Source organism: Ornithorhynchus anatinus, chromosome 4 (assembly GCF_004115215.2).
Source record: "Ornithorhynchus anatinus isolate Pmale09 chromosome 4, mOrnAna1.pri.v4, whole genome shotgun sequence".
Taxonomy (NCBI): Eukaryota; Metazoa; Chordata; class Mammalia; order Monotremata; family Ornithorhynchidae; genus Ornithorhynchus; species Ornithorhynchus anatinus.
The window spans coordinates 22,370,937-22,396,206 of NC_041731.1; the positions used below are offsets into that span (position 1 = coordinate 22,370,937).

The 25,270-nt window shown below is 57.9% G+C and overlaps 2 protein-coding genes, 1 long non-coding RNA gene and 3 other non-coding genes across 10 annotated transcripts; 1 reads left to right on the forward strand and 5 right to left on the reverse strand.

Annotated features, from left to right (window-relative positions):
• Positions 1-692: 692 nt before the first annotated feature.
• Positions 693-11,035, reverse strand: LOC120638320. The gene is made up of 2 exons (XR_005659919.1): positions 10,916-11,035; positions 693-949 (listed from the first exon to the last, which is right to left on the reverse strand). It is a non-coding gene; the product is annotated as an uncharacterized LOC120638320 (long non-coding RNA).
• A 2,624-nt stretch (positions 11,036-13,659) lies between these two features.
• IDH3B (isocitrate dehydrogenase (NAD(+)) 3 non-catalytic subunit beta) lies at positions 13,660-17,874 on the forward strand. Of its 4 annotated transcripts, none has more exons than XM_029063186.1 (11): positions 13,660-13,844; positions 13,967-14,065; positions 14,165-14,285; positions 15,256-15,316; positions 15,412-15,544; positions 15,633-15,766; positions 15,862-15,964; positions 16,060-16,206; positions 16,598-16,692; positions 16,894-16,954; positions 17,709-17,874. In XM_029063186.1, exons 1-11 carry the CDS (start codon positions 13,698-13,700, stop codon positions 17,799-17,801), a joined length of 1,194 nt encoding a protein of 397 aa, XP_028919019.1. In that variant the 5' UTR covers positions 13,660-13,697; the 3' UTR covers positions 17,802-17,874. The 4 variants fall into 4 exon arrangements, with proteins under 4 accessions (XP_028919019.1, XP_028919022.1, XP_028919021.1 ...); XM_029063189.1 differs by having other exon boundaries at positions 16,859-16,954; positions 17,709-17,798; XM_029063188.1 differs by lacking the exon at positions 17,709-17,874 and adding an exon at positions 17,074-17,166 and having other exon boundaries at positions 16,859-16,954.
• On the reverse strand, positions 17,869-25,009 carry NOP56 (NOP56 ribonucleoprotein). 2 transcript variants are annotated; one of them, XM_029063181.1, is made up of 12 exons: positions 24,827-25,009; positions 23,703-23,792; positions 21,744-21,858; positions 20,612-20,773; positions 20,322-20,520; positions 19,834-20,021; positions 19,597-19,748; positions 19,301-19,401; positions 18,874-19,022; positions 18,553-18,674; positions 18,251-18,379; positions 17,869-18,157 (listed from the first exon to the last, which is right to left on the reverse strand). In XM_029063181.1, the coding sequence occupies exons 1-12, from the start codon at positions 24,827-24,829 to the stop codon at positions 17,960-17,962; spliced, it is 1,608 nt and encodes a 535-aa protein (XP_028919014.1). In that variant the 5' UTR covers positions 24,830-25,009; the 3' UTR covers positions 17,869-17,959. The 2 variants fall into 2 exon arrangements, with proteins under 2 accessions (XP_028919014.1, XP_028919015.1); XM_029063182.1 differs by lacking the exon at positions 24,827-25,009 and adding an exon at positions 23,100-23,149 and having other exon boundaries at positions 23,703-23,788.
• Positions 18,450-18,517, reverse strand: LOC114811789. Its single transcript, XR_003759485.1, has one exon. It is a non-coding gene; the product is annotated as a small nucleolar RNA SNORD57 (small nucleolar RNA).
• On the reverse strand, positions 18,752-18,824 carry LOC114811800. The gene has a single exon (XR_003759496.1). It is a non-coding gene; the product is annotated as a small nucleolar RNA SNORD56 (small nucleolar RNA).
• LOC114811467 lies at positions 20,159-20,291 on the reverse strand. The gene has a single exon (XR_003759170.1). It is a non-coding gene; the product is annotated as a small nucleolar RNA SNORA51 (small nucleolar RNA).
• Positions 25,010-25,270: the final 261 nt, after the last annotated feature.

Here is a 25,270-nt window from a genome sequence, read left to right on the forward strand (position 1 = left end):
AGGGCTTTGAAGGGGGGAAGAGAGTGAGTTTGGCGGATGTGAGGAGGGAGGGCATTCCAGGTCAGTGGTAGGACGGGGGCCAGGGGTCAACGGCGGGACAGGCGAGAACGAGGCCCAGTGAGGAGGAGGGAGAGAGCTGATGGAGAAGCAGGGGGACCTAGTGGATAGAGCTCAGGCTTGGGAGTCAGAAGGACTTGGGTCCTAATCCCAGCTCCGCCACCCGTCTGCTGCGTGACCTTCGGCGAGTCGAGGGGCAGCGTGGACCTAGGGACTAGAGCCCGGGCCTGGGAATCCAAAGGACCTGGATTCTAATCCCGGCTCCGCCACCTGCCTGCCGTGTGATCTTGGGCAGGTCGCTTCACTCCCCCGGCCCTCGGTTCTCTCATCTGTAAAATGGGGATGAAGCCCGTGAGCCTCACGTGGGACAGGGACCGCGTCCAACCTGATAACCTTGCACCTACCGTAGCATTTAGAACAGTGCCCGGTCTGTAGTAAACGCTTAACGGATACCATAAAAACGTCACTCGGCTTCTCCGTGCCTCAGTTCCCTCATCTGTAAAACGGGGATTAAGACTGTGAGCCCCATGGAGGAGAGGGACTCTCTCCTACCTGATTAGCTCGTACCCACCTCAGCGCTTAGGACGGCGCCCGGCACACGGTAAACACTTAACAAATCTCACAAAAAAGGGGAGTGCCTTGAAACCAGCGATCGGGCGTTTCTGCTTGACACGGAACCAACGGAGGCTTTTTAGGAGGGGGCAGACGTGATCAGAACAACATTTTCGAAAGATGCGCCGGGTAAGAGGCAGCAGGGGTCGAGACAGGAGGTGGGGAGAGCAGTGCAGGGGTCGATAGAATAGTCCAGCCAGGTCGTGGCAAATGCTCGGATGGCCATTTGCATGGACAGGTAGGGGTAGATCCAAGGAATGCTGTGGCTTTTGTTGTGTGTCTGTGAGAGAGAGCGAGAGAGAGAGACAGAGAGAGAGAGAAGATGATGATACCAGGAGCCAATTCAGGAAAACTTCCAACTCAACAGATTACAAGCATCATCAAAACACTTAGGATTTATCATCTACGAAAATGCCGTCTATTGATAACTGCGCTCTTGAAGTGCCTACTCGAGCACACACACACAAAAATGATGAATCTCTGCCAAGTCATTGCAACTGCTCTGGGTTGACCCTATCAGTCCATCAACCAATCAATCAGTGATATTTATTGAGTGCTTACTGTGTGCAGAGCACTGTACGAAGCACTTGGGAGAGTACAATATAACAGACCCCTTCCCGCCCACTACAAGTTTACAGTCTAGAGGGGAGACAGACATGAATAGAAATCCACAAATGACAGATATGCACACAAGTGCTTCGGGCTGGGAGGGGGGCATGAATAAAGGGAGCAAGTCAGGATGATGCAGAAAGGAGTGGGAGGAAACGAGGGCTTAGTCAGGGAAGGCGTCTTGGAGACGGGCTTTCAATAAAGTTGAAGAGGGGAAGGGTCACTGTCGGTCAGATATGAGGAGGGAGGGCGTTCCAGGCCAGAGGCAGGAGGGGGGCAAGAGGTTGGCAGAGAGATAGAGGAGATGGAGGTGCAGTGAGAAGGTTGGCACTCAAGGAGCCAAGTGTGCGGGCTGGGATGCAGTAGGAGAAAATGAGGTGAGGTAGGAGGGGGTGAGGGGATCGAGTGCTTTAAAGCAAACGGTGAGGCGTTCCTGTTTGATGTGGAAGTGGATGGGCAACCACTGGAGGTCTAGAGGAGAGGGGAAACGTGGCCAGACATCTCTTTAGAAAAACGATCCGGGCAGCAGAGTGAGGTAGGGACTGGAGTGGAGAGACAGGAGGCCGGGAGGTCAGCAAGGAGGCTGATGCAGTAATCCAGGCAGGAAAGGAGAAGTGATTGGGATTAACGTGGCGGCAGTTCGGATGGAGACGAAAGCGCGGATTTTAGCCATGTGATGAAGGTCTAACTGACGGGACTTAGTGATGCACTGAGTAGGTGGGTTGAACGAGAGTGCGGAGTCAAGGATAACACCAAGGTTACGGACCTGTGAGATGGGAAGGATGGTGGGGCCATCAACAGGGATGGGAAAGTCCGGGGGAGGACAGGGTTTGGGTAGGAAGACAAGTAGTTGGGTTTTAGACACGTTACGTTTGAGGTGACGGGAGGACATCCAAGTAGAGATGTCTCGAAGGCAGGAGGAGATGCGAGACTGCAGAGAGGGAGAGAGATCAGAGCTGGAGATGTAGACTTGGGTCTCGTCCGTATAGGGGTGAGAGTTGAAGCCATGGGAGCGAATGACCTCTCCAAGGGAGTGGGTGTAGATGGAGAATAAAAGGGGACCCAGAACTGAACCTTTAGGGGTGGGAGGCAGAGGAGGAGCCCGCCAAGGAGACCGAGAAGGAACAGCCAGAGAGATAAGAGGAGAAGGAGAAGAGGACAGAGTCAGTGAAGCCCAGGTTGGATAATGTTTCCAGGAGAAGGGGGTGGTTGACAGTGTTGAAATCAGCTGAGAGGTCGATGAGGATTAGGATGGAGTCGAGATTGTTGGATGTGGCAAGAAGGAGATCGTTGGTGACCTTTGAGAGGGCGGTTTCTGTGCAGCGAAGGGGACGGAAGCCAGATTGGAGGGGGTCAAGGAAAGAACTGGAGGAGAGCAAGTGGAGGCAGCGGCGTAGACAACTCGCTCAAGGTGTTTGGAGAGGAGTGGTAGGAGGGAGATGGGGGTCAAAGAAGGGTTTTGGGGGTTTTTGATAGGGGAGACATGGGAAGGTCTGAAAGCCGTGGGGAAGAAGCCACTGGAGAGCTAACAGTTGAAGACGGCAGTTAGGGAGGGAAGAAGGGAGGAGGCAAACGTTTTGACAAGGCGCAAAGGCAGGGGGTCGGATGCGCAGGCGATGAATGCGCAGGTGGAGGGAATATCTAGCGCTTTAAAGGGTATAGATTCAAGTACCCGGGTGATGCAGTAGGGAAAGTGAAGGCTTAGTCCAGGAAGGCTTCTTGGAAGAGATGGGATTTAATGAGGCTTTGAAGGTGGGGAGAGTGGTGGCCTGGCCTATATGGAGAGGGAGGGAGTTCCTGGCCAGAGGCAGGACGCGGGAGAGAGGTCAGAGGCGAGATAGACGAGATGGAGGTCCAGTGAGTAGGATGGCGTCAGAGCAGCGGAGTGTTGTGAGCGAGGCCTTCCCAGACTGAGTCCCCCTTTTCCTCTGCCCCTCCTCCCCTCCCCATCGTCCCGACTCCCTCCCTCTGCTCTACCTCGTTCCCCGCCCCACAGCGCTTGTGTATATATGTACCCATTTATTATTCTATTTATCTTATTAATGATGTGTATATATCTATAATTATATTTACCTATGTTGATGCTATCAATGCCTGTCTACTTGTTTGTTTCCTTGTCTGTCTCCCCCTTGCTGGACTGTGAGCCCGTTGTTGGGTAGGGATGGTTTCTATCCGTTGCCAAATTGTACTTTCCAAGCACTTAGTACAGTGCTCTGCACACAGTAAATGCTCAATAAATATGATTGAATGAATGAATGAAGTTGTAGTAATAGCCTGGAGGAGTCCCTAAATCATCTGTCTAGGGTCAGGGGAAAAGACGGGTAGGCTGGGAGAAGTCAGGCAGGCGAATCCTTGGGAGGAGAAAGCGATAGAGGAGGGAGGATCAGCGTTTTTACTGTCCTAGCTATGAAAGGCCTCTGGTCCAGTGCAATTCACCGCCAAAGGGTAAAAAAATGTCATCGGCAAGGGTCAAAAAGATTCAGATCACACTGGGAGAGGGCGATCTGAACCTTGATCTCGTCTTCTCATTCATTCAATCAATAGTATTTATTGAGCGCTTACTATGTGCAGGGCACTGTACTAAGCGCTTGGAATGGACAATTCGGCAACAGAGACAATCCCTGCCCATCGACGGGCTCACAGTCTAATGGGGGGAGATAGACACTTAATCACAATAAATAGAATCAAGGGGATGGACTCCTCATTAACAAGATAAATAGGGTAATAAAACAAATAGGGTAATAAATATACATAAATGAGCACAGTGCTGAGGGGAGGGGGAGAGGGGGAGGAGCAGAGGGAAAGGGGGAAAAGGGGACTTAGTTGAGGGAAGATGAGGGAGGGCAGAGAGGGACCAGAGGGAGCAGAGGGAAAAGGGGAAGCTCAGTCTGGGAAGGCCTCTTGGAGGAGGTGAGCTCTCAGTAGGGCTTTGAAGAGGGGAAGAGAGTTAATTTGGCGGAGGTGAGGAGAGAGGGCACTCCAGGACAGCGGGAGGACGTGGGCCGGGGGTCGACGGCGAGATAGGTGTGAACGGGGGACGGTGAGGAGGTGGGCGGCAGAGGAGCGGAGCGTGCGGGGTGGACAGCAGAAAGACAGAAGGGAGGAGAGGTAGGAGGGGGCAAGGTGATGGAGAGCCTTGAAGCCCAGAGTGAGACGTTTTTGTTTCGTGCGGAGGTCGATAGGCAACCACTGGAGGATTTTAAGGAGGGGAGTGACACGCCCAGGGCGTTTCTGCAGGAAGATGATCCGGGCAGCGGAATGAAGAATAGACTGGAGGGAGGAGAGACAAGACGAAGGGAGATGAGAGAGAAGGCTGACAAAATAATCCAGCCGGGATAATTTGAGAGCCTGTACCAGTAAGATAGCCGTTTGGATGGAGAGGAAGGGGCGGATCTTGGCGATATTGTAAAGGTGAGACCGGCTATCTAGCTGACGACATCTCGCCCGCGTCTCGCCTCTGGCCTGAAATGCCCTCCCTCCTCATATCTGAGCGACAATGACTCTCCCTGCCTTCAAAGCCTTATCGAAGCCCCATCTCCTCCAAGAGGCCTTCCCTGACTAAGCCCCCCTGTTTCCTCTTCTCCCACTCCCTTCTGTGTCACCCTGACTTGTTCCCTTTATTCACCACCCCAGCCCCAGCCCCACAGCACTTTCGTACAAAGCTTTATTTCTATTAATGTCTGTCTCCCCCTCTAGACTGTAAGCTTGCTGCGGGTAGGGCGTGTGTCTGTTATAGTGGTGTGTTGTGCTCTCCCCAGGGCTTAGTACATGGTAGGCACTCAATAAATACAGTTGATTGATAGAAAGCCACGAATCCTTTAATCCTCCCCCTAATAGATGGTAAGTCCTCAAGGAAAGGGTTCAGGCTTGGCAACTCGAGGATACTCTTCCCAGCACACAGTACAGTACTTGCCTCACAGCAGGTGCTCAATAAATACCAATGATCGACTGGCTGATAAATTGTCTTTCCCATCACTGTAGACAATCCCACTGTCCTCCCCATCTCACAAGCCGGTAACCTTGGTGCTGTCCATGACTCATCTCTCGCATTCAACCCACATACTCAATCTGCCACCAGACCCGGTGGGTTCTACCCTAACAATTTCACTAAAATCCACCCTTTCTGCTATTGCGCTGATCCGAGCACTCATTCATTCATTCATTCAATAGTATTTATTGAGCGCTTACTATGTGCAGAGCACTGTACTAAGCGCTTGGGATGAACAAGTCGGCAACAGATAGAGACAGTCCCTGCCGTTTGACGGGCTTACGGTCTAATCGGGGGAGACGGACAGACGAGAACAATGGCAATAAACAGCATCAAGGGGAAGAACATCTCGTAAAAACCGATGGCAACTAAATAGAATCGAGGCGATGTACAATTCATTAACAAAATAAATAGGGTAACGAAAATATATACAGTCGAGCGGACGAGTACAGTGCTGTGGGGATGGGAAGGGAGAGGTGGAGGAGCAGAGGGAAAAGGGGAAAATGAGGCTTTAGCTGCGGAGAGGTAAAGGGGGGATGGCAGAGGGAGTAGAGGGGGAAGAGGAGCTCAGTCTGGGAACGCCTCTTGGAGGAGGTGATTTTTAAGTAGGGTTTTGAAGAGGGAAAGAGAATCAGTTTGGCGGAGGTGAGGAGGGAGGGCGTTCTGGGACCGCGGGAGGACGTGACCCAGGGGTCGACGGCGGGATAGGCGAGACCGAGGGACTGTGAGGAGGTGGGCGGCGGAGGAGCGGAGCGTGCGGGGTGAGCGGTAGAAAGAGAGAAGGGAGAAGAGGTAGGAAGGGGCAAGGTGATGGAGAGCCTCGAAGCCTAGAGTGAGGAGTTTTTGTTTGGAGCGGAGGTCGATAGGCAACCGCTGGAGCTGTTTAAGAAGGGGAGTGACATGCCCAGATCGTTTCTGCAGGAAGATGAGCCGGGCAGCGGAGTGAAGAATAGACCGGAGCGGGGCGAGAGAGGAGGAAGGGAGGTCAGAGAGAAGGCTGACACGGTAGTCTAGCCGGGATATAATGAGAGCCCGTAACAGTAAGGTAGCCGTTTGGGTGGAGAGGAAAGGGCGGATCTTGGCGATATTGTAGAGGTGAAACCGGCAGGTCTCGGTAACGGATAGGATGTGTGGGGTGAACGAGAGGGACGAGTCAAGGATGACACCGAGATTGCGGGCCTGCGGGACGGGAAGGATGGTCGTGCCATCCACGGTGATGGAGAAGTCTGGGAGAGGACCGGGTTTGGGAGGGAAGATGAGGAGCTCAGTCTTGCTCACGTTGAGTTTTAGGTGGCGGGCCGACATCCAGGTGGAGACGTCCCGGAGGCGGGAGGAGATGCGAGCCTGAAGGGAGGGGGAGAGGACAGGGGCGGAGATGTAGATCTGCGTGTCATCTGCGTAGAGATGGTAGTCAAAGCCGTGAGAGCGGATGAGTTCACCGAGGGAGTGAGTGTAAATGGAGAACAGAAGAGGGCCAAGAACTGACCCCTGAGGAACTCCAACAGTTAAAGGATGGGAGGGGGAGGAGGCTCCAGCGAAGGAGACCGAGAATGATCGGCCAGAGAGGTAAGAGGAGAACCAGGAGAGGACAGAGTCCGTGAAGCCAAGGTGAGATAAGGTATGGAGGAGGAGGGGATGGTCGACAGTGTCAAAGGCAGCAGAGAGGTCAAGGAGGATCAGGATGGAGTAGGAGCCATTGGATTTGGCAAGAAGGAGGTCACGGGTGACCTTAGAGAGAGCAGTCTCGGTAGAGCGGAGGGGACGGAAGCCAGATCGGAGGGGGTCTAGGAGAGAATGGGAGTTAAGGAATTCTAGGCATCGATTGTAGACGACTCGTTCTAGGATTTTGGAAAGGAAGGGTGGTAGGGAGATAGGACGATAACTGGAGGGGGAAGTGGGGTCAAGAGCGGGTTTTTTTAGGATGGGGGAGACGTGGGCGTGTTTGAAGGCAGAGGGGAAGGAGCCCTTGGAGATTGAGTGGTTAAAAATAGAAGTTAAGGAAGGGAGGAGGGCAGGGGCGATGGTTTTAAGAAGGTGAGAGGGAATGGGGTCCGAGGCGCAGGTGGAGGGGGTGGCACTTGCGAGGAGGGAGGAGATCTCCTCTGAGGATACTGCAGGGAAGGATGGGAAAGTAGGGGAGGGGGTCGGTGGGGGGGAGGGGAGAGGCGGAGGGGTGACTTTGGGGAGCTCAGACCTGATCGCGTTGATTTTCGTGAGGAAATAGGTGGCCAGATCATTGGGGGTGAGAGATGGGGGAGGGGGAGGAACAGGGGGCCTAAGGAGAGAGTTAAAGGTCCGGAACAATCGGCGGGGGAGACGGGCATGGGTGTCGATGAGGGAGGAGAAGAAGCTTTGCCTGGCGGAGGAGAGGGCAGAGTTAAGGCAGGAAAGGATAAATTTGAAGTGTGTGAGGTCGGCTTGGTGCTCCTAACCCCCCTAGACTTCTGCATCAGCCTCCTCGCTGACCTCCCTGCCTCCTGTCTCTCCCCACACTCCAGTCTATACTTTACTCTGCTGCCCAGATCATTTTTATCAAAAAATGTCTAGGTGGAGACTCCCCATTCCTCAAGAGTCTCCAGTGGTTACCCATCCACCTCGGCATCAAAGAGAAACTCCTCAGTACTGGCTTGAAACAAGCTCATCCCTCCCCGTCCTAAAAAACAACAAACTCTCCTCTGACCCCACGGCTCCCTTCAGTTATCGCCCCATCTCCCTCCTCCCATTCCTCTCCAAACTCCTTGAGCGAGCTGTCTACACTCACTCTGTCAAGTTCCTCTCCACCAGTTTTCTCCTTGACCCCCTCCAATCTGACTTCCGTCCCCTTCACTGCACAGAAACCGCCCTCTCAAAAGTCATCAGTGATCTCCTTCTTGCCAAATCCAACAATCTCTACTCCATCCCAAACCCCATCGACCTCTCAGGGGCCTTAGACCCTGCCGTCCATCCCCTTCTCCTGGAAACATTATCCAACCTTGGCTCCGCTGACCATGTCCTCTCCCGGTTCTCCTCCTAGCTCTCTGGCTGCTCATTCTCAGTCTCTTTCGTGGGCTCCTCCTCTGCCTCCCACCCCTTAACTGGGGGGGGGGGGGGTCCTTCAAGCTTCAGTTCTGGGTCCTTTTCCTATTCTCCGTCTACCCCGACTCCCTTGGAGAACTCATTCACTCCCATGGCTTCAACTATCGTCTCCATGCGGATGAGTCCCAAATCTACATCTCCGGCCCTGATCTCTCTCCTTCTCTACAGTCTCACATTTCCTCCTGCCTCGAGGACTTCTCTACTTGAACGTCCCGCCGACACCATGAGCTTAACGTGTCTAAAACAGAACTTTTTATCTTCCCACTCAAACCGTGTCCTCCCCCTGACTTTCCTATCACTGTATATAGCACCACCATCCTTCCTGCCTCACAGACCCGTAACCTTGGCATTATCCTTGACTCCTGTCTCTCATTCAAAACACATATTCAATCTGTCATTAAATCCCACCAGCTCCACCTTCGCAACATCGGGATGGAATCAGAATGGAATCACTTCTTTTATCGTCTTTGTTAATCGCCTACTATGTGTCCGGGCACTGTACTAAACGCTGGGAAGGGTACCAGCTGATCAGGTTGGACACAGTCCCTGACGTGCACTGGGCTCACAGTCAAAATCCCCATTCTACAGATGAGATAACAGGCAGTGAGGAGTGAAGCGACTTGGCCAAGGTCACCCGGCAGACAAGTGGCGGAGCCCGGATTAGAACCCAGGTCCTTCTGACTTCTAGGCCCGGGCTCTTATCCATTAGGCCACCCTGCTTCTCCCACTGTAGCCTCACTGAAATCCACCCTTTCCTCTCCATCCAAAGTGCTACTACGTTAATCATAGCACTTATCCTCTCCCGCCTGGACTACTGTATCAGCCGGCTCACTGACCTCCCAGACTCCGGTCTCTCCGCGCTCCAGTCCATACTTCACTCGGCTGCCCGGATCATTTTTCTACAAAACCACTCCGTCCTGCTGCGATCAAAGCCCGGCGATTGACCCATGTGGGGTCGATCGGGCAGAGCCGGGGGGAAGCTCACCCCCAAGCCCCGGCCATAGACATGGAACGCCCCCTCATGCCAGACTGCAACTGCCTACTCAGATCGGAACCATCCTGGAGAAAAAGAAGACACGTGTACAAAAGAGCTCCGGCTAGAGTTTCCCCTTTTAATATTCAGGTCATTTCCCGCCGTCATCCCCAGACCAGGTTGATTTGAACCCCCCAGGGGACACAGGAAACTATGAATAACGAATTGTGGTAATTGTTCAGCGCTTACTATGCGCCAGGCACTGTACTAAGCGCTGGAGTGGATACAAGCAAATCGGGTTGGACACAGTCCCCGTCCCACAGGCGGTTCACAGTCTTCACCCCCATTTTACAGATGAGATTTACAAATGAGGTAACGGGGGCACAGAGAAGTGAAATGACTTATGCCAGGTCACGTAGCGGACAAGTGGCGGAGCCGGGATTAGAACCCAGGTCCTCTGACTCCCAAGCCGGGGCTCTAGCCGCTAGGCCATGCTGCTTTTCTTTAAGTACGCGTTTCCCTTCTGTTCTTAAATTAAACTCCTTCCACCTATCCTCTCTAGATCTTTATCCTCTAATTTCTTTCCTCCCACCCTCTTTCCTGCCTCCTTGTCATTTTCCACCTCTCACTCCCTCTGGCTCCTTCTCCAGTGACTCTCCCCACCACCTTCAAAGCCTTAATTGCAGGCCCATCTCCTCCAGGAGGCCTTCCCTGACTAAGCTCCCCCATTCGTCTTCTCCCACTCCCTTCTGCTTCCCCCTGACTTACTCCCTTACTCCCAAACTCCTTTTGTGTCCAAATTTGGATTCTCTGCTCCCGCTGCCTTAATTTCCTTCCCATCGTCTCTCATCTTGACCAACTACAGTCAGGTTCTCGCACCCTCTGGTCTTTTTTTCTTTTATGGTATTTGTTACGTGCTTACTATGGGTCAACCGCTGTTCTAAGTAGTCGAGTAGGTACAAGCGAATCGGGTTGGACACGGTCCCTGTCCCACGTGGGGCTTGCTGTCTTAATCCCCATTTTTCAGATGAGGAACTGAGGTCCAGAGAAGTGAAGCGACTTGTCCGAGGTCACACACCAGACAAGCGGCGGAGGTGGGATTAGAACCCGGGCCCTTCTGACTCCCAGGCCCTTCATCTATAAACTTGGCTAAACTAAGAATGTACTCTCCAAGGCTCTGCCCTGCCCTAATCCTCCTTTCCTGATCAGAGGACTTGCTGCCTTCCCTCTTCACATCCAACAGATGATCACTCTCCCTGCCTTCATAGCCATATTGAAGGCCCGTCTCCTCCAAGAGGCCTTCCCAGATTAAGCCTTCCTTTCCTCTTCTCCCACTCCCTTCTGCGTCTCCCTGACCTGCTCCCTTTGTCCACCCCCCTTCCCGGCCCCACGCCACGTATGTCCGTATCTGGCATTTATTTATTTCTATGAACCTCTGTCTCCCCCTTGCTCCTCGTGGGCAGAGAAGGTGTCCGTAATACTGTCGTGTTGTCCCCTCGTAGGCGCTTAGTACGGTGCTCTGCATACAGGAAGTGCTCAATAAATGCGAGTGGTTGATGGACTGATCGGTTCCTGGAGCCAAGAGAGGTAAAATGACTCACCCAAGTTGACGTCGTAGGCAGGCAGGCTCCATGGCTCTCAGGCCCGCAGTCTGGTGGAGGAGCAGTGCGGCTCAGTGGCTAGAGCCTGGTCCTGGGAGTCAGCAGGTCCTGGGTTCTAATTCCAGCTCTGCCACAAGTCAGCTGTGTGACCTTGGGCAAGTCATCGTCACTTCTTTGGGCCTCTGTAAACTCATCTGTAAAATGGGGGGTGAAGAGTCTAAGCCCCAAGTGGAACAAGGATTGGGCCCAACCGGGTTAACTTGCATCTAGCCCAGCGCTTAAAACAGCGCTTGTCACACAGTGAGGGCTTAACGAGAACCGGTGTAATAACGATCGCATTAATACGGAAACTGTACGACAAACAGGAGGCTACAATAGGAGAATACGGAGGAACAGATTGGTTTCCCATTAGTAAGGGAGTAAGACAAGGATGTATCTTGTCGCCCTATCTGTTCATCCTTCACGCCGAATACCTAATGAGAGAAGACGGATTGGACGAGGACGAACGGGGAGTGAAGACTGGAGGAGGGAATATAAACAACCTTCGTTATGACGTCGATACAACCCTACTAGCGGAAAGTGAAGACGATTTCAAGGGCTTATTATTATAAGTTAAAGGAGAGAGCAAAAAAAATGGGCTTTCATTTGAATGTCAAGAAAACAAAGATCACGACAACTGGAAGACATTTGTAGCGGACGGAAAGAAGACTGAAATAGTTGACGATTTTCCTCGCCCGGGATCGATAATCAATAATAAAGGAACTAACAGTCGAGAAATACGGCAGAGACAAACATTCGGAAGACTTGCCTGGAAAAAGTCCTGAAATGTGCTGCCAATAACGACCGCCACAAAAACACAAATCGTCAATTCTCTGGTGTTACCACTGACGACGGACGGATGCGAAAGCTGATCAGTGAAAAGACAGGATAGAAAGAACGTCGACTCTTTGGAAATGTGGTGTCGGAGAAGGCTTTCGCGAATACCGCGGCCGGCCCGAAAACCAAACACGTGGATTTCAGAGCCAATTAAGCCCAAGTGGTCTGGGGGAGGCCAAATGACTACGCCTGGATGAGCATATTTCGGATGTGTCGTTGGGAGGACTAAATCTCTGGAGAAGAAGCTAATGCTGGGAAAAGTCCAGGGAAAATATGGAAGAGGCAGATCGGCAGCTTGATGGATAGCGACAACGTTCACGGACTAGTGCCTCAGTTCTCTCATCTGGAAAATGGGGGTGAAGACGCTGAGCCCGACGTGGGACAACCTGATGACTTTGTATCTCCCCCAGCGCTTAGAAGAGTGCTTGGCACATAGTATGCCCTTGACAAAAACCACTATTAACATTATTATTAATATTATTAATGGTGGTTTTTGTCAAGCGCTTACTACGTGGCAGGCTGGGGTAGGCAGAAGCTAATGAGGTTGCCCCACATAATGATAATAATGTTGGTATTTGTTAAGCGCTTACCATGTGCAGAGCACTGTTGTAAGCGCTGGGGTAGATACAGGGTCATCAGGTTGTCCCATGTGAGGCTCACAGTTAATCACCATTTTACAGACGAGGTAACTGAGGCACAGAGAAGTTAAGTGATTTGCCCACGGTCCCACAGCTGACAAGTGGCAGAGCTGGGAGTCGAACTCATGACCTCTGACTCCAAAGCCCAGGCTCTTTCCACTGAGCTCCTAGTCTTCATCGCCATCTTCCAGAGGAGGGAACCGAGGCCCAGAGAAGTGCAGTGACTTCCCCAAGGTCACACAGACTAACAAGCGGGGAAGCCGGGGTGAGAACCCACCCACTTAGTTTGTGGATTAGGGCCAAGGATGAGGCGTTTTGGAGAGAGGATATCTACAGAGTCGCTAGGACCCCGACACGACTCATTCATTCCATCATATTTATTGAGCACTGTACTAAGCGCTTGGAATGCACAAAGCGCTGACTGGACAGCGCTAATGATAATGACGTTTAGACGGTGACCCCGTCGTCGGGCCGCGATTCTCCCTCTCTGTTGCCCAACTGTCCCTTCCAGGCACTTAGTCCGGCGCTCTGCACACAGTAGGGGCTCCATCAAGGCGACTGAATGAAAACGGGCTTGGGAATCGGAGGTCACGGGTTTGAATCCCGGCCCGGCCGCTGGTCAGCTGTGTGACCGTGGGCCGGTCGCTTCACTTCTCTGGGCCTCAGTTCCCTCACCTGTAAAATGGGGATGAAGACTGTGAGCCTCACGTGGGACAACCTGACTACCCCGTTCTCCCCCAGCGCTTACAACAGTGCTCTGCACATAGTAAGCGCTTAACAGATACCAACATTATTATTATTAACAGATACCAACGGGCTCATTCCTCTCCGGGCCTCGGCGACCTCACATGATAACGTTGGCATTCGTGAAGCGCTCGCTCTGCTTAGAGCGCCGTGCCAAGCGCTGGGGGAGATCCAGGGTCCTGGGGGGGGGGGGGGGCCCACGTCAGGCTCCCCGTCTTCACCCCCATTTTCCAGATGAGGTCACTGAGGCCCAGAGGAGTGACTAGCCCCCCCAGCTCTTGCCACGCTGCTTCTCGGCCTGCGACCCCCCCCCCCCGACTCCCCTCAGGGCTTAAAGGAGCGCTCTGCACATCATAAGCGCTTAACAAATAGCCACATTAAAGTGAATTCGTTCATTAATCGACCCCCCCGGGGGGGGGGGGCGACGTCGCCTCAGAGTCCCGCGCGCATGCGCGCCGGCCGGGCTCCTCTCCCCGGCGGCCGTGACGTCACTTCCGGCGGCGCGCAGAGGCCTCTGGGAGAGCATGGCCTGGCTGAGCAGGACCGGCCCGCTGCTGCGGGGGGCGTCGCGGGGGTCAAGGGTCACGGTGCTGACGGTCCTGCCCCCCCCGCAGGCCCTCGGACCCCGCCGGGGCCTGCCCACCTCCGCCCGGGCCTCCCCGCGCCCGCAGGTGAGCACGGCCCGCCGGGGAAACCCAGGGGGGCCGCGGGGAGGAGGCGCCCCCGGGCAATCCTGGGGGAGCGGGGCCCGCCTGGAGGAGGGGGGTCTGGAGCTCCGCTCCCGTGGCCGCAGGGGGAGCCGGTGCAGGTGGAGGGGGCGTTCCCGGTGACCATGCTGCCCGGGGACGGCGTGGGACCCGAGCTCATGCATGCGGTCAAGGAGGTCTTCAAGGTCAGTCACTGGCGGGGGAGGCGAGCCCCCGGGGTGGGGGACCCCGAACCCCGCACCCCCTGCCTCCCGTCCCGTCCCGTCCCCCCCCCCTTCTTGCAGGCCGCCGCTGTCCCCGTGGAGTTCCAGGAGCACCACCTGAGCGAGGTGCAGAACATGGCCTCCGAAGAGAAGCTGGACCAGGTGCTGGACTCCATGAAACAGAACAAGGTGGCCCTCATCGGTGAGGCTCGACCCCTCGGTTAGGGGTGCCAGGCACCGTACTGAGCGCCGGCGGGGGGAGAGGCCGGTCCCTCGCGGGGTCCCTGACTTCCCTCCCCCAGCCTTGGACAGATGAGACAGAATAACCGTGTCGGCCTTGGTTAGGCGCAGAGCGCCGTTGGAAGCGCTGGGGGAGATGATAATAAGCGCTTACTATGTGCCGAGCACTGTTCTAAGCGCTGGGGTAGACACAGGGGAATCAGGTTGTCCCCCGCGGGGCTCCCAGTCTTCATCCCCATTGGACAGACGAGGGAACTGAGGCACAGAGAAGGTAAGTGACTTGCCCACAGTCACACAGCTGACAAGTGGCAGGGCTGGCGAGGCTCCCGGTCTTCACCCCCGTTTGACGGATGAGCTCACCGAGGCCCAGAAGTGACTTGCCCACGGTCACGCGGCGACCGAGGGCTGGAGCCGGGAGTCGCACCCATGACCCTTTCGTTCGTTCGATAGCATGTAGCGAGCGCTTACTCTGTGCAGAGCACTGAACTAAGCGCTTGGAATGAACAAGTGGGCAACAGATAGAGGCGGTCCCTGCCGTTTGACGGGCTTACGGTCTAATCGTGGCTCAGTGGAAAGAGCCTGGGCTTGGGAGTCAGAGGCCGTGGGTTCAAATCCCGGCTCCGCCACTTGTCAGCTGTGTGACTTCACTTCTCTGTGCCTCAGTGGCCTCATCTGTAAAATGGGGATTAACTGGGAGCCTCACGTGGGACGACCTGATTACCCTGTATCCTGATTCCCCCCGGGCTGTTTCCACGGACCCGCTTCCCTAAGCCGCTCCCCCAAGGTCACCCGGCAGACGGTCGGCGGAGCGGGATTGTAAGAACCCCCGGTCCTTCCGACGCCCGGGCCCCGTCCGCTAGGTCACGGGGCCGCCCCTTCCCAAAGCCCTGGAGCTCCGACGCCCACACGGTGCCCCCCGGCTTTGCCCGCAGGGAAGATCCACACGCCGATGGAATACAAGGGAGAGTTGGCTTCCTACGACATGCGGCTCAGGTAGGGCGGGTCGCGGCGGGGTGGGGTTGGGGGGCGAGGGGCGTCCCGTCCGCCCCCCGCCCAGAGGGGAAACGGACCCCCCCGCCGGCTCCCAGACGCAAGCTGGACCTCTTCGCCAACGTGGTGCACGTGAAGAGTCTGCCCGGGTACAAGACGCGGCACAACAACCTGGACCTGGTCATCATCCGCGAGCAGACGGAGGGCGAGTACAGCTCCCTGGAGCACGAGGTAGGGGGCCGGGAGGGGCCGCCGGGGAGGGTGGGGGGACGGCAGAGCGGGCACCTAATCACACACGCCCCCCGGCCCCCCTCGCCAGAGCGCCCGGGGCGTCATCGAATGCCTGAAGATCGTCACGCGGGCCAAGTCGCAGCGCATTGCCAAGTTCGCCTTCGACTACGCCACCAAGCAGGGGCGCTGCAAGGTCACAGCTGTGCACAAGGCCAACATCATGTGAGCCGCGGGGGCAGGTGGCGAGGGGGTGGGCGGCCGAGCCCGGTCGGGCCCTCCCAACCTGGCACCGCGAGCGCGCGTTTGTGTGTGCGCAGGAAGCTGGGGGACGGGCTGTTCCTGCAGTGCTGCGAGGAGGTGGCCGAGCTCTACCCCAAGGTCCAGTTCGAGACGATGATCATCGACAACTGCTGCATGCAGGCGAGGCGCCGTCCCCCCGCGGACCCCTCCCCCGGGCCCCCCGGTCCCTCCCCGGCCCCAGGGGTCACCCCAGCTGCTCCGTCCCCTCCCCGCAGCTGGTGCAGAACCCATACCAGTTCGACGTGCTGGTGATGCCCAACCTGTACGGCAACATCATCGACAACCTGGCGGCGGGGCTGGTGGGGGGCGCCGGCGTGGTCCCGGGCGAGAGCTACAGCGCCGAGTACGCCGTCTTTGAGACGGTGAGTCACCTCGGGGGGGCGGAGACCCTGCCCCGGGACCCCCGGGGCAAAAGTCACTTGTCTCCGTCTCGGTCAACCCGTCTGTAAAACGGGCACGAAGACGGGGTCCAACCTGTAAGCGCTCAGCCGATACCCTAAAAACAAAAAACACGCTGGCCGCCCGCCAGAAGCTCGGGGTCTCGAGGGGGAGTAAGTGCTGAGGGAGGGAGGGGTGAATGGAGGGAGCAAATCCAAGCACCTGGAGGGCGAGGCCGAAGGGAGCCGGAGAAGGGGAACCGAGAGCCCAGTCGGGGAAGCCTTCTCGGTGGAGGTGTGCTTTCGGGGCGGCTCCGAAGGGGCCGGAGAGGGATGGATCGGTGGTGGAACCCTTTCCCACTGGCTTTGCCCCCAGGGTGCCCGCCATCCCTTCGCCCAGGCCGTGGGCAGGAACATCGCCAACCCCACTGCCATGCTGCTCTCCGCCACCAACATGCTGCGGCACCTCAAGTAGGTGCCCGCCTCCCCGGCCGGGGGGGAAACTGGGAGGATAATTTTCATTACCGTCTCCCACTCGAGCTTGTCGGCTCCCTGTGGGCAGGGCTGGGCCCCCTTCTCCCACCGTCCTCTCCCAAGCGCTCCGTCGAGCGCTTTGCACACCGTGAGCCCTCAACAGATACAAGTGCACGAACGTACTTACCGTCCCCGCAGCCTGGAGTATCACTCGAACCTCATATCGGACGCCGTAAAGAAGGTGATCAAAGTCGGAAAAGTGAGTGAAGGGGCCCCGAAGGGGGATTGGGTGGGTGGGTGGGTTCTGGGGGGGTCCCCGGGCCCCTTCCCCACCCCCCCCACAGCTCTGCTCAGCCGGTTGCATCCCTGCGGCTCCAGGTGCGGACACGGGACATGGGCGGGTACAGCACCACCTCCGACTTCATCAAGTCTGTCATCGACCACCTGCACCCCCAGTTTGGGGTCTAACTGGGGCACCCCTGGTGGCCCCCCCACCCCCCACCCGCTTGGAAAGCAACACATTCCCCCCCAGCACCACCCCCTCCCTCCACCTACGACATTCCCCAGCCGGACGGCCAGTGTCTGCTCAGTCGCTAAATAAACTTATTTGGAGGAGGATTGCTGTGTCTTTTTTGCACATCACACTTGGCACAAGGAGAAAGAAGCGTGGTGGAGTGGCTGGAGCCCAGACCAGGAGGTCCGGGGCTCCGCCTTGGCCACCGTCCTTGTCTGACATAAAAGGCAGTGTGCCCCAGTGCTCTGCTCAGACCCCATTCTCTAATGGGGAAGGTGGATTACTTGAGTGCGCGGCTCAAAGTCCACCTTCTGGAGGAGGCCTTCCCAAACTAAGCCCCGCCGCCCCTCTGCATAGACTCTTTCACTGCCAATTGGCGCTTTCCAAGCGCTTAGAACAGTGCTCTGCGTCAATACCATCAGCTAACGGGAGGGCTGGGTGGGCGGAGGGAGGGGTGACCAGCAGCCCCCTGAACGCCCCCGTCCTTCCCCCCCCACAGGTCCGCACCGCAGACATGGGCGGCTATGCCACAGCCCAGGACTTCACCCGGGCCGTCATCGCCAGCCTGGCCCAGCCTCCCCGCCCATCTTGAGCCGGACCCGGCGGCGGTGGGTGCCGGCGGCACGGTTTCAATAAAGGGGGCCCGAGCCCCGACGGCATACAGACTCAAACGTCGTTTATTGGCGGAGGGTCACAGCGGGGCGGGGGGGAAAACAAAGTCCGTAAAGGGAGAGCGGGAGGCCGGCCGGGTCAGTCCTCTTCGGACTGGGCCCGGGCCTTTTTCTTTTTGCTTTTCTTAGGAGGGGGCGGCTCCGGGTCTTCTGTGGGGGGTTCCGACTTCCTCCTCTTCTTGGGTTTGGGGGTCTCCAGTTCCTCCTCCTCCTCCACTCCGTTCTCCTCGGGCTCCGAGCCCCGCTTCTTTTTCTTCTTGCGTTTCTGTCCCGTCTCCTGGGGCCGGACCATCAGAAAAGCGGTTGGGGAGGCGCGTTGGGTGGGGTGCGCTCCCCGCCCCCCGCCCCCGTTAGGCGAGGGGCCCCTCACCTCGCCGTTGGCCTCGGGGACGTCCCCGCCGTCTTCGGCCGCCGCGGCCTGGAGTCGCCGCTGCTTCTTCAACCGCTTCTTCTCTTTCTTGGCCAGCTTCCTGCGCACCTCGGCCACCACCTCCCCGGCCTGAGCGGGGCGAGCGGGAGGACGGCTGAGCCCCCCTGCCCGCGCCACCCCCTCGCTCCTCCCCCCGGGTGGATCAGGCTCATTAAATCAGCTTTTGCCCTCACGCTAGGTTCAGGACCAAGTGGCTCATCATCTCCACCCTGCCCTCGCCCCTCAGCCCCCCGCCCTCTGACCTGCAACACGGCCTCCTTCATCACGTCCAGGTTCTTGCGGGGCGGCTCTCCGGTCTCGTAGAAGGACAGCCGCTCCTCCACCTGCTCACGCAGCTTCTCCCCGAACACGCTGGTGGGCACCTCTGCCGGGGGCACAGGGGGTGGGGTAAGCTCCCCGTCCTCCCGGCCCCCCGGCCGCGCCCCGTCCCCGCCTCTGGCTTCGCTCAGACACAGGCTTATCAACACTCACGGGGGTGAACTGCTGTTGACGAAAAATCGTTCCATCACGGCGGAAGCCCCCGTCCCCGCCCACTCCCCTCTCCGCCCGCGCCGGCCGCGCACCCGAGAAGCAGTCGATGCGGGCGGCGATGCTGCACTTGTTGGCCAGGTAGCGGGAGATGCGGCCCTTGTTCTTGGCGGCCGCCCGGCCGATGAAGGTCGAGTGGAAGATGAGCCCGTACTTGGGGGTGTTCCCCCGCGTCTTCAGGGCCCTGCGAGGGAGGCGGGGGTCAGCGGCTCCGTCCGGAGCGGACATCGGGGGCGGGCGGGACGGAGCATCCGCCGCGCGTTTCCAAGGACCCACCCCACGCCCTCTTTTCCACCCCGCCCCTCCCCGGCCCGCTGACCTGCCGGGCGTCAGCTCGGGAAGCCCGGCCCCCGGGGCTGGGTGGTCGCTCAGTGGCCGGGCCGGCCCGTCACGCCCGCGGCCCGAGGCCGGGGGTCAGGGGGCCCGGCGGCCGCCATCACCGAGACCACGCGGCAGCCGTACCTGAACAAGGCCTTCTCGGCCCCCAGGATCTGCACCGTGGACGCGGGATACTTGGCCAGGCTGGTCAGGCTGCCGGCGTGGGAGATCAGGCGGGCGCCCACCTACGGGGGATACGCCGCGTCACCCACCCGACGCCCGCCCGGCGGGACCCCCGGTTCTCTCCCACCCCCACCCGGGGCCGGCGGAGATCAGCAGTGACGGGTGTGTCGTTCAGGAGGTTTCAGAGGATTGACAGATTTCACTGACACATCACGTCTCCGCCGCGGCCCCGCCCTGGCCCCGGCCCCCGCACTCACCACCTCGCCGATGAGGGCGGCCAGGCTGGGAGCCACCTGGTTCATCTTGGAGCACAGGTACTGCAGGAGGCCGAGCCGGTACTCGGACAGCGACACGACCCGCCGCGAGAAGCTCTCGATGTTGATGAGGTCGATGGGGGAGATGTCCATGCCTGGGGCAGAGGGAGCCCGGGTCAGCGGGAGACCCCGGCCCCCCCGGGCCGCCCGCCCACCCCAGCCCCAGCCCCCGGGACGGACCCATGGAAGAACGGGAGGCGTCCAGGATGGCCTGGGCCTTGGCGCTGTCCATCGTCACCTCCTCCAGCGCCTCCAGCTTCTCCTCGCTGAGTTCCCGCCGGCAGCCGATGAGCTGGGCCAGGCGGCAGTAGGAAGCGCTGTCGCTGACGATGCGCACCAGCTCGGGGAAGTGATAGCCGTACCACTCCCTGCGGGGGACACCGAGGGGACGCCCTCAGGGCCGGGCCGAGCCCTGGGCGAGGCGGGGCGGCGGGGGAGGTCCACCGGCTCCCGTCCTCCCTGCCCACCCCACACCGTGCGCCCAAGGGGGCGGAAACGGGTACGGACTTGTCCCCCTGATCACAGTCCAGTCGGGGCACAGACTCCACCACTGGGGTGTATTCAGGGGCGCCTGCTCTCCCTCCTCTTTCTGTACAGTCAGCACGGCCGCTGCTGCCTGCGGTAAGCGAGAGGAGGGGCGGGGGGAGCGCGGGGGACCGACCCCGTACCGGACGCGCATGGAGAAGGTGTTGATGTCCTTTTCCAGCTGGTCCAGCAGGCTGATGGCCTGGATGATCATGTTGTCCACCCGGTTGACGTTGAACTTGACCTTGGAGCGGGAGTAGCTGTGGCCGAGGCCCAGCTGGGCCTTGGAGGCCGAGGCGGCCGTCAGACCCTTCACCAGGGACGGGAAATGCAGCCGGATACCTGGGGGGAGATGGGCGGCGCGGCGGCGGCTGGTCAGCGCCGCCCAACGTCCGGCATCTTCTCTCGGGGCACCCCCAAGCTCACCCCTCACCTCTGAGGATTTCGGCCACCACGCCCCCCGTCTGGCACTGATAACCCAGCTCCTCCTGGATCGCGGCTCCGATCTTGGGGTCCCCGACCCCCAGCACCACCTTCTTCTTCTTGGCTGGGAGGTTGGTTTCCAGCAGCAGACGTAAGTCTTCGTGCACCACACCTGGGAGGTCGCGGGAAACCACAGACACCGATCAGGGCGGAGGCCGGGAGCCTCGGATCTGGCCAGGGGATACTTTCCTTTCGGGGTCGGCCGTAAGCGCTCGCTAGGTGTCGAACGCTTTGAGGGGATGGATACGAGATAATCAAGCCCGACACAGTCCCTCCCACATGGGGCTCCCAATCGCGATCGGCGGAAGAGCGGGGATCGCATCGCCAGTTTGCGGTCGATGACCTTGTGTGACCTTGAGCAAGTCACTTAACTTCTCCGGGCCTCGGTTACTTTATCGGTAAAATGGGGATTAAGAGCGTGAGCCCCACACGCAACGGGGACCGTGTCCAAACCCGTCGTCTATCTAGTCCGGGGATTAGTGTGGTCCAGTGCCTGACGTATGGCATTTGAGCATTTAAAAAAAAAAAAAAAGACACAGAGGCACCCAAGTTAAGCAGCTTGACCAAGGTCACATAGCAAATAAGTGGCAGCTGCTACGAGAACCCAGGCCCTGCGTCGTGTACTAGGCCACGCTGCTTCTCTTGGGGTCCTTTGGGTTGAGACTGGAACCACCAATCAGTGGCATTGGAGGGTTTACTCTCTGCAAAGCACTTTCCCAAGTACACGGGATTACTGACTAGGAAAGAAACGATCCTCGCCCTCGGGAGCGTGTAAAAAACAGGGTCACAGATGATTGGTGTCCTTTAGGGTGAGACTGGAGCTTCACCTCTCTTCCCTTAGCCATCAATCAATGGTATTTATGACGCCAAGTACTTTCCTAAGTGCTCGGGAGCATTCACTAGATTTAACAGATACAACCCCTGCCCTTGGGAGTTTCATCTCGCAGGAAAAACACAAGTGAAAATAAATTAGAGGGAACCAGCAGAGTTACAAGATATGTACGCAAGTGCTGGGGGGTGGGTAGGCAGACGGTTACCACATCACTGCCAAGGAGTCAGGGCAGAAACGGGTCCAGGCTCACCCTCGGAGACGGCATTGGCGTTGTCCAGCGCGCTCTGGGCCGACGTGAATGGCGAAAAGGCTACGAGGCGGACCAGGTTGAGGAACTTGACCAGGTTCAGCACGGACTCCTCGACCTGCGAGCCGAAGGAATGAGCCTCGATGACTGGACAGAGGATGACTCTCCCCGCCGCCTTCGTGAAGGGCCACCTCCTCCAGGAGGCCTTCCCTGTCTCCTCTCCCACTCCATCTGTGTCGCCCTGACCTGCTCCCTTTATTCATCCCCCCCTCCCAGTGCCACGGCACTCACATCCGGATCTGTCATCAGTAACTGAGTTGCATTCATGTGTTTCTCCCTCCAATCAGTGAATTTTATTTACTGAGCACTGACTGTGTGAGGAGCACTGTATTAAGCGCTCGAGAAAGTAAAATACAACAGTTAACACACAATCCCTGCCTACAACTGATTCTCTTTCCCTCTTCAAAACGCTACTTAAAACTCACCTCCTCCAAGAGGCGTTCCCAGACTGAGCTCCTCTTCTCCCTCTGCCATCCCCTTTACCTCTCCGCAGCTAAACCCTCTTTTCCCCCCATTTCCCTCTGCTCCTCCCCCTCTCCCTTCCCATCCCCTCAGCACTGTACTCGTCCGCTCAACTGTATATATTTCCATTACCCTATTTATTTTGTTAATGAATTGTACATCGCCTTGATTCTATTTAGTTGCCATTGTTTTTACGAGATGTTCTCCCCCTCGACTCTATTTATCGCCATTGTTCTCGTCTGTCCGCCTCCCCCGATTAGACCGTAAGCCCGTCAAACGGCAGGGACTGTCTCTATCTGTTGCCGACTTGTTCATCCCAAGCGCTTAGTACAGTGCTCTGCACATAGTAAGCGCTCAATAAATACTATTGAATGAATACAATAGGCAGCGTGGCTGTCCACTGAGCCACGGCTTAGGAGCCGGAGGTCCCGGGTTCTAATCCCTGCCCCGCCACCTGTCAGCTGTGTGAATTTGGGCAAGTCATTCTCTGGGCCTCAGTTACCTCATCTGTAAAACGGGGATTAAGACTGCGAGCCTCACGTGGGAGAATCTGATGACTCTGTATCGCCCCCAGCGCTTAGCACAGTGCTCGGCACCTAGTAAGCGCTTAATACCAGCATTCTTATTATTACTACAATAGATACTTTCGATTGAAGATAATCAGAGGACAGGATCGGAATCTGCCAGGTCCTCACTTTGTTTTATGTGCCGTGGCCTTAAACGTGAGCCCCACGTGGGCCAACCCGATCACCTTGTATCCCCCCCAGCGCTTAGAACAGCGCTCTGCACATAGTAAGCGCTTAACGAATACCAGCATTATTATTACTAAACCATCACCATCGTCTTCCCCCGGCACTCCTAACTCCGGCGTAGTTTGGATCCAGAAACTGCGAAGAGGAGACGTGGAGTGATTTAGGAACAGTGAAGTATTGGCAGGGATGAGTGGGGAGCGCCTGCCGTTAATTACCGTGGCTCTGCGTTATGTGGCAGGCACCGTACTGAGCGCTGGGGCGAACGCAAGCGGATGGGGTTGCGCCCGGCGCGAGGCTCCCCGTTTTAAACCCCCATTTTACAGATGAGGGAACTGAGGCCCAGGGAAGCGGAGGACGGGCAGGCGCTAAGGGCAGTGCTCTGCATACCTTCAGCGCTCACTGTGACCCATCTGTCCGTTCCGAGCGCTTAGTCCAGTGCCCTGCATGTGGTAAGCGCTCAATACTGTTCATTCGATAGTATTTATTGAGCGCTTACTAGCTACTACTGAATAAATGAATGAATGAACGAATGAATGAATGAATGGGGGTCCGCGCATGCGCAGCCGCCGCCTCGCCGCCGCGCGGGCTTGTGGGAGGAGCCAGGCCTCGGAAGCGCCCGCGGGGCCCGGCGCGCATGCGCGAGGGACCCGGCGCGCATGCGCGATGGGCTTGGGGGGCCCACACCGACCTGGGGCAGCAGCAGGCCGATCTCCTCCACCTCCTTCAGGGCCAGCAGGGCGTAGCCCGCCGCGTGCTCGAAGAGCAGGTGCAACAGGACCTGGAGGGAAGAGGAAAACCGACAGACGGACTGACATGAGGGGGGGAGGGCGCGCCACCACGTGGGCCGGCCTACCACGTGCCGCCCTCCCCTCCATCCCACCCTCCCTCTAGGCCTGAAGCTCGTGGGGGGGGGGGGGGGGGGGGCAAGGGGGCTGTTGTATTGGACGCCCCCGCTCGCCCCGGATTCATTCATCCGATAGCATTTATTGATGCTATCGCAGAGCACTGGACGAAGCGCTTGGGATGGTCAATTCGGCAACTGCGCCCTGCACCTGGCAAGGGCTCACTGCACCCCCCTGGTTGCCTAGGGGCTGTTCCGTCTGGCCCACGTCGTTGTGCGCCACTATTGTATTCATCTCGCGCGCGCGCGCGCTCAGTACAGTGCTCTGTACTTTAGAAGCGCTCAGTGAGCACCCTCTGGTTGCCTAGGGCCTGTTCCGTCTCGCCCATGTCGTTGTGGGCAGGGAACTATTGCATTTAACTCTCCCTTGCGCTTAGTACAGTGCTCCGCACAGAGCAAGGGGTCAGTAAACACCCGTCTAGAAGATGCCCCGTCCGGCCCAAAAGGTCGTTGTGGGCAGGGAGCTGTTGGATTGGACTCTCCCCCGCGCCTAGCACAGTGCTCTGCACATACTCAGGGCTCCAATTAACACCAGTGATTGGCTCGAAACTGTGGTCGTTGTGGGCAGGGAATCTGTCCATGCACCATTATATGGGCCTCTCCCAGGCGCCGAGTAGAGCGGTCTGCACCTAGGGCGCGCTCAATAAATACCGCTGGCTACGGACTAGCCCGAGTTGTGGGCGGGGAACGGTTGCAATGTGCACTGCGAACGGTTGCAAGCGCTTAGGACAGTGCTATGCACAAAGAAAGAGCTCGATAACGACCCAGATTCGACCCCGTTCGCCCCTTCCCCACCACCGACGCCCATTATCCTGCCACGATGCGCGAAAGCGCCCGGGTCACCGCAAGCCACCCCGCTCCCCTTCCCGCTGCAGGGCCTAGGCCTCCCGCGCATGCGCCGCGCCACTCACCATGCTGGCGGCTCCGCTGCCCAGGGCACAGTGCGGCGCCTGCGCGCGGTCGGCCGGATTCCCCTCTCGGCTGGCCCCGCCCCGCGCCCTCGGATCCACCAATCGGAGACGTGGGGCTGTACCACTGCCGGCCGGGAGGGGGGGAAGCACGGCCACGTGGTTTAGTCCGAGAATGGGAGAGGTGACCGTTAGGAATTAGCGCATGCGCACGGCAGGCGGAATCCCCTCCGGGCTGGCCCCGCCCCGCGCCCGCGGAACCACCAACCGGAGACGTGGGACTGTACCACTGCCCGCCGGGAGGGGGGGGGGGGAAGTACGGCCACGTGGTTTAGTCCGAGAATGGGAGAGGCGACCGTTAGGAATTAGCGCATGCGCGCGGCAGGCAGAATCCCCTCCGGGCTGGCCCCGCCCCGCGCCCGCGGAACCACCAACCGGAGACGTGGG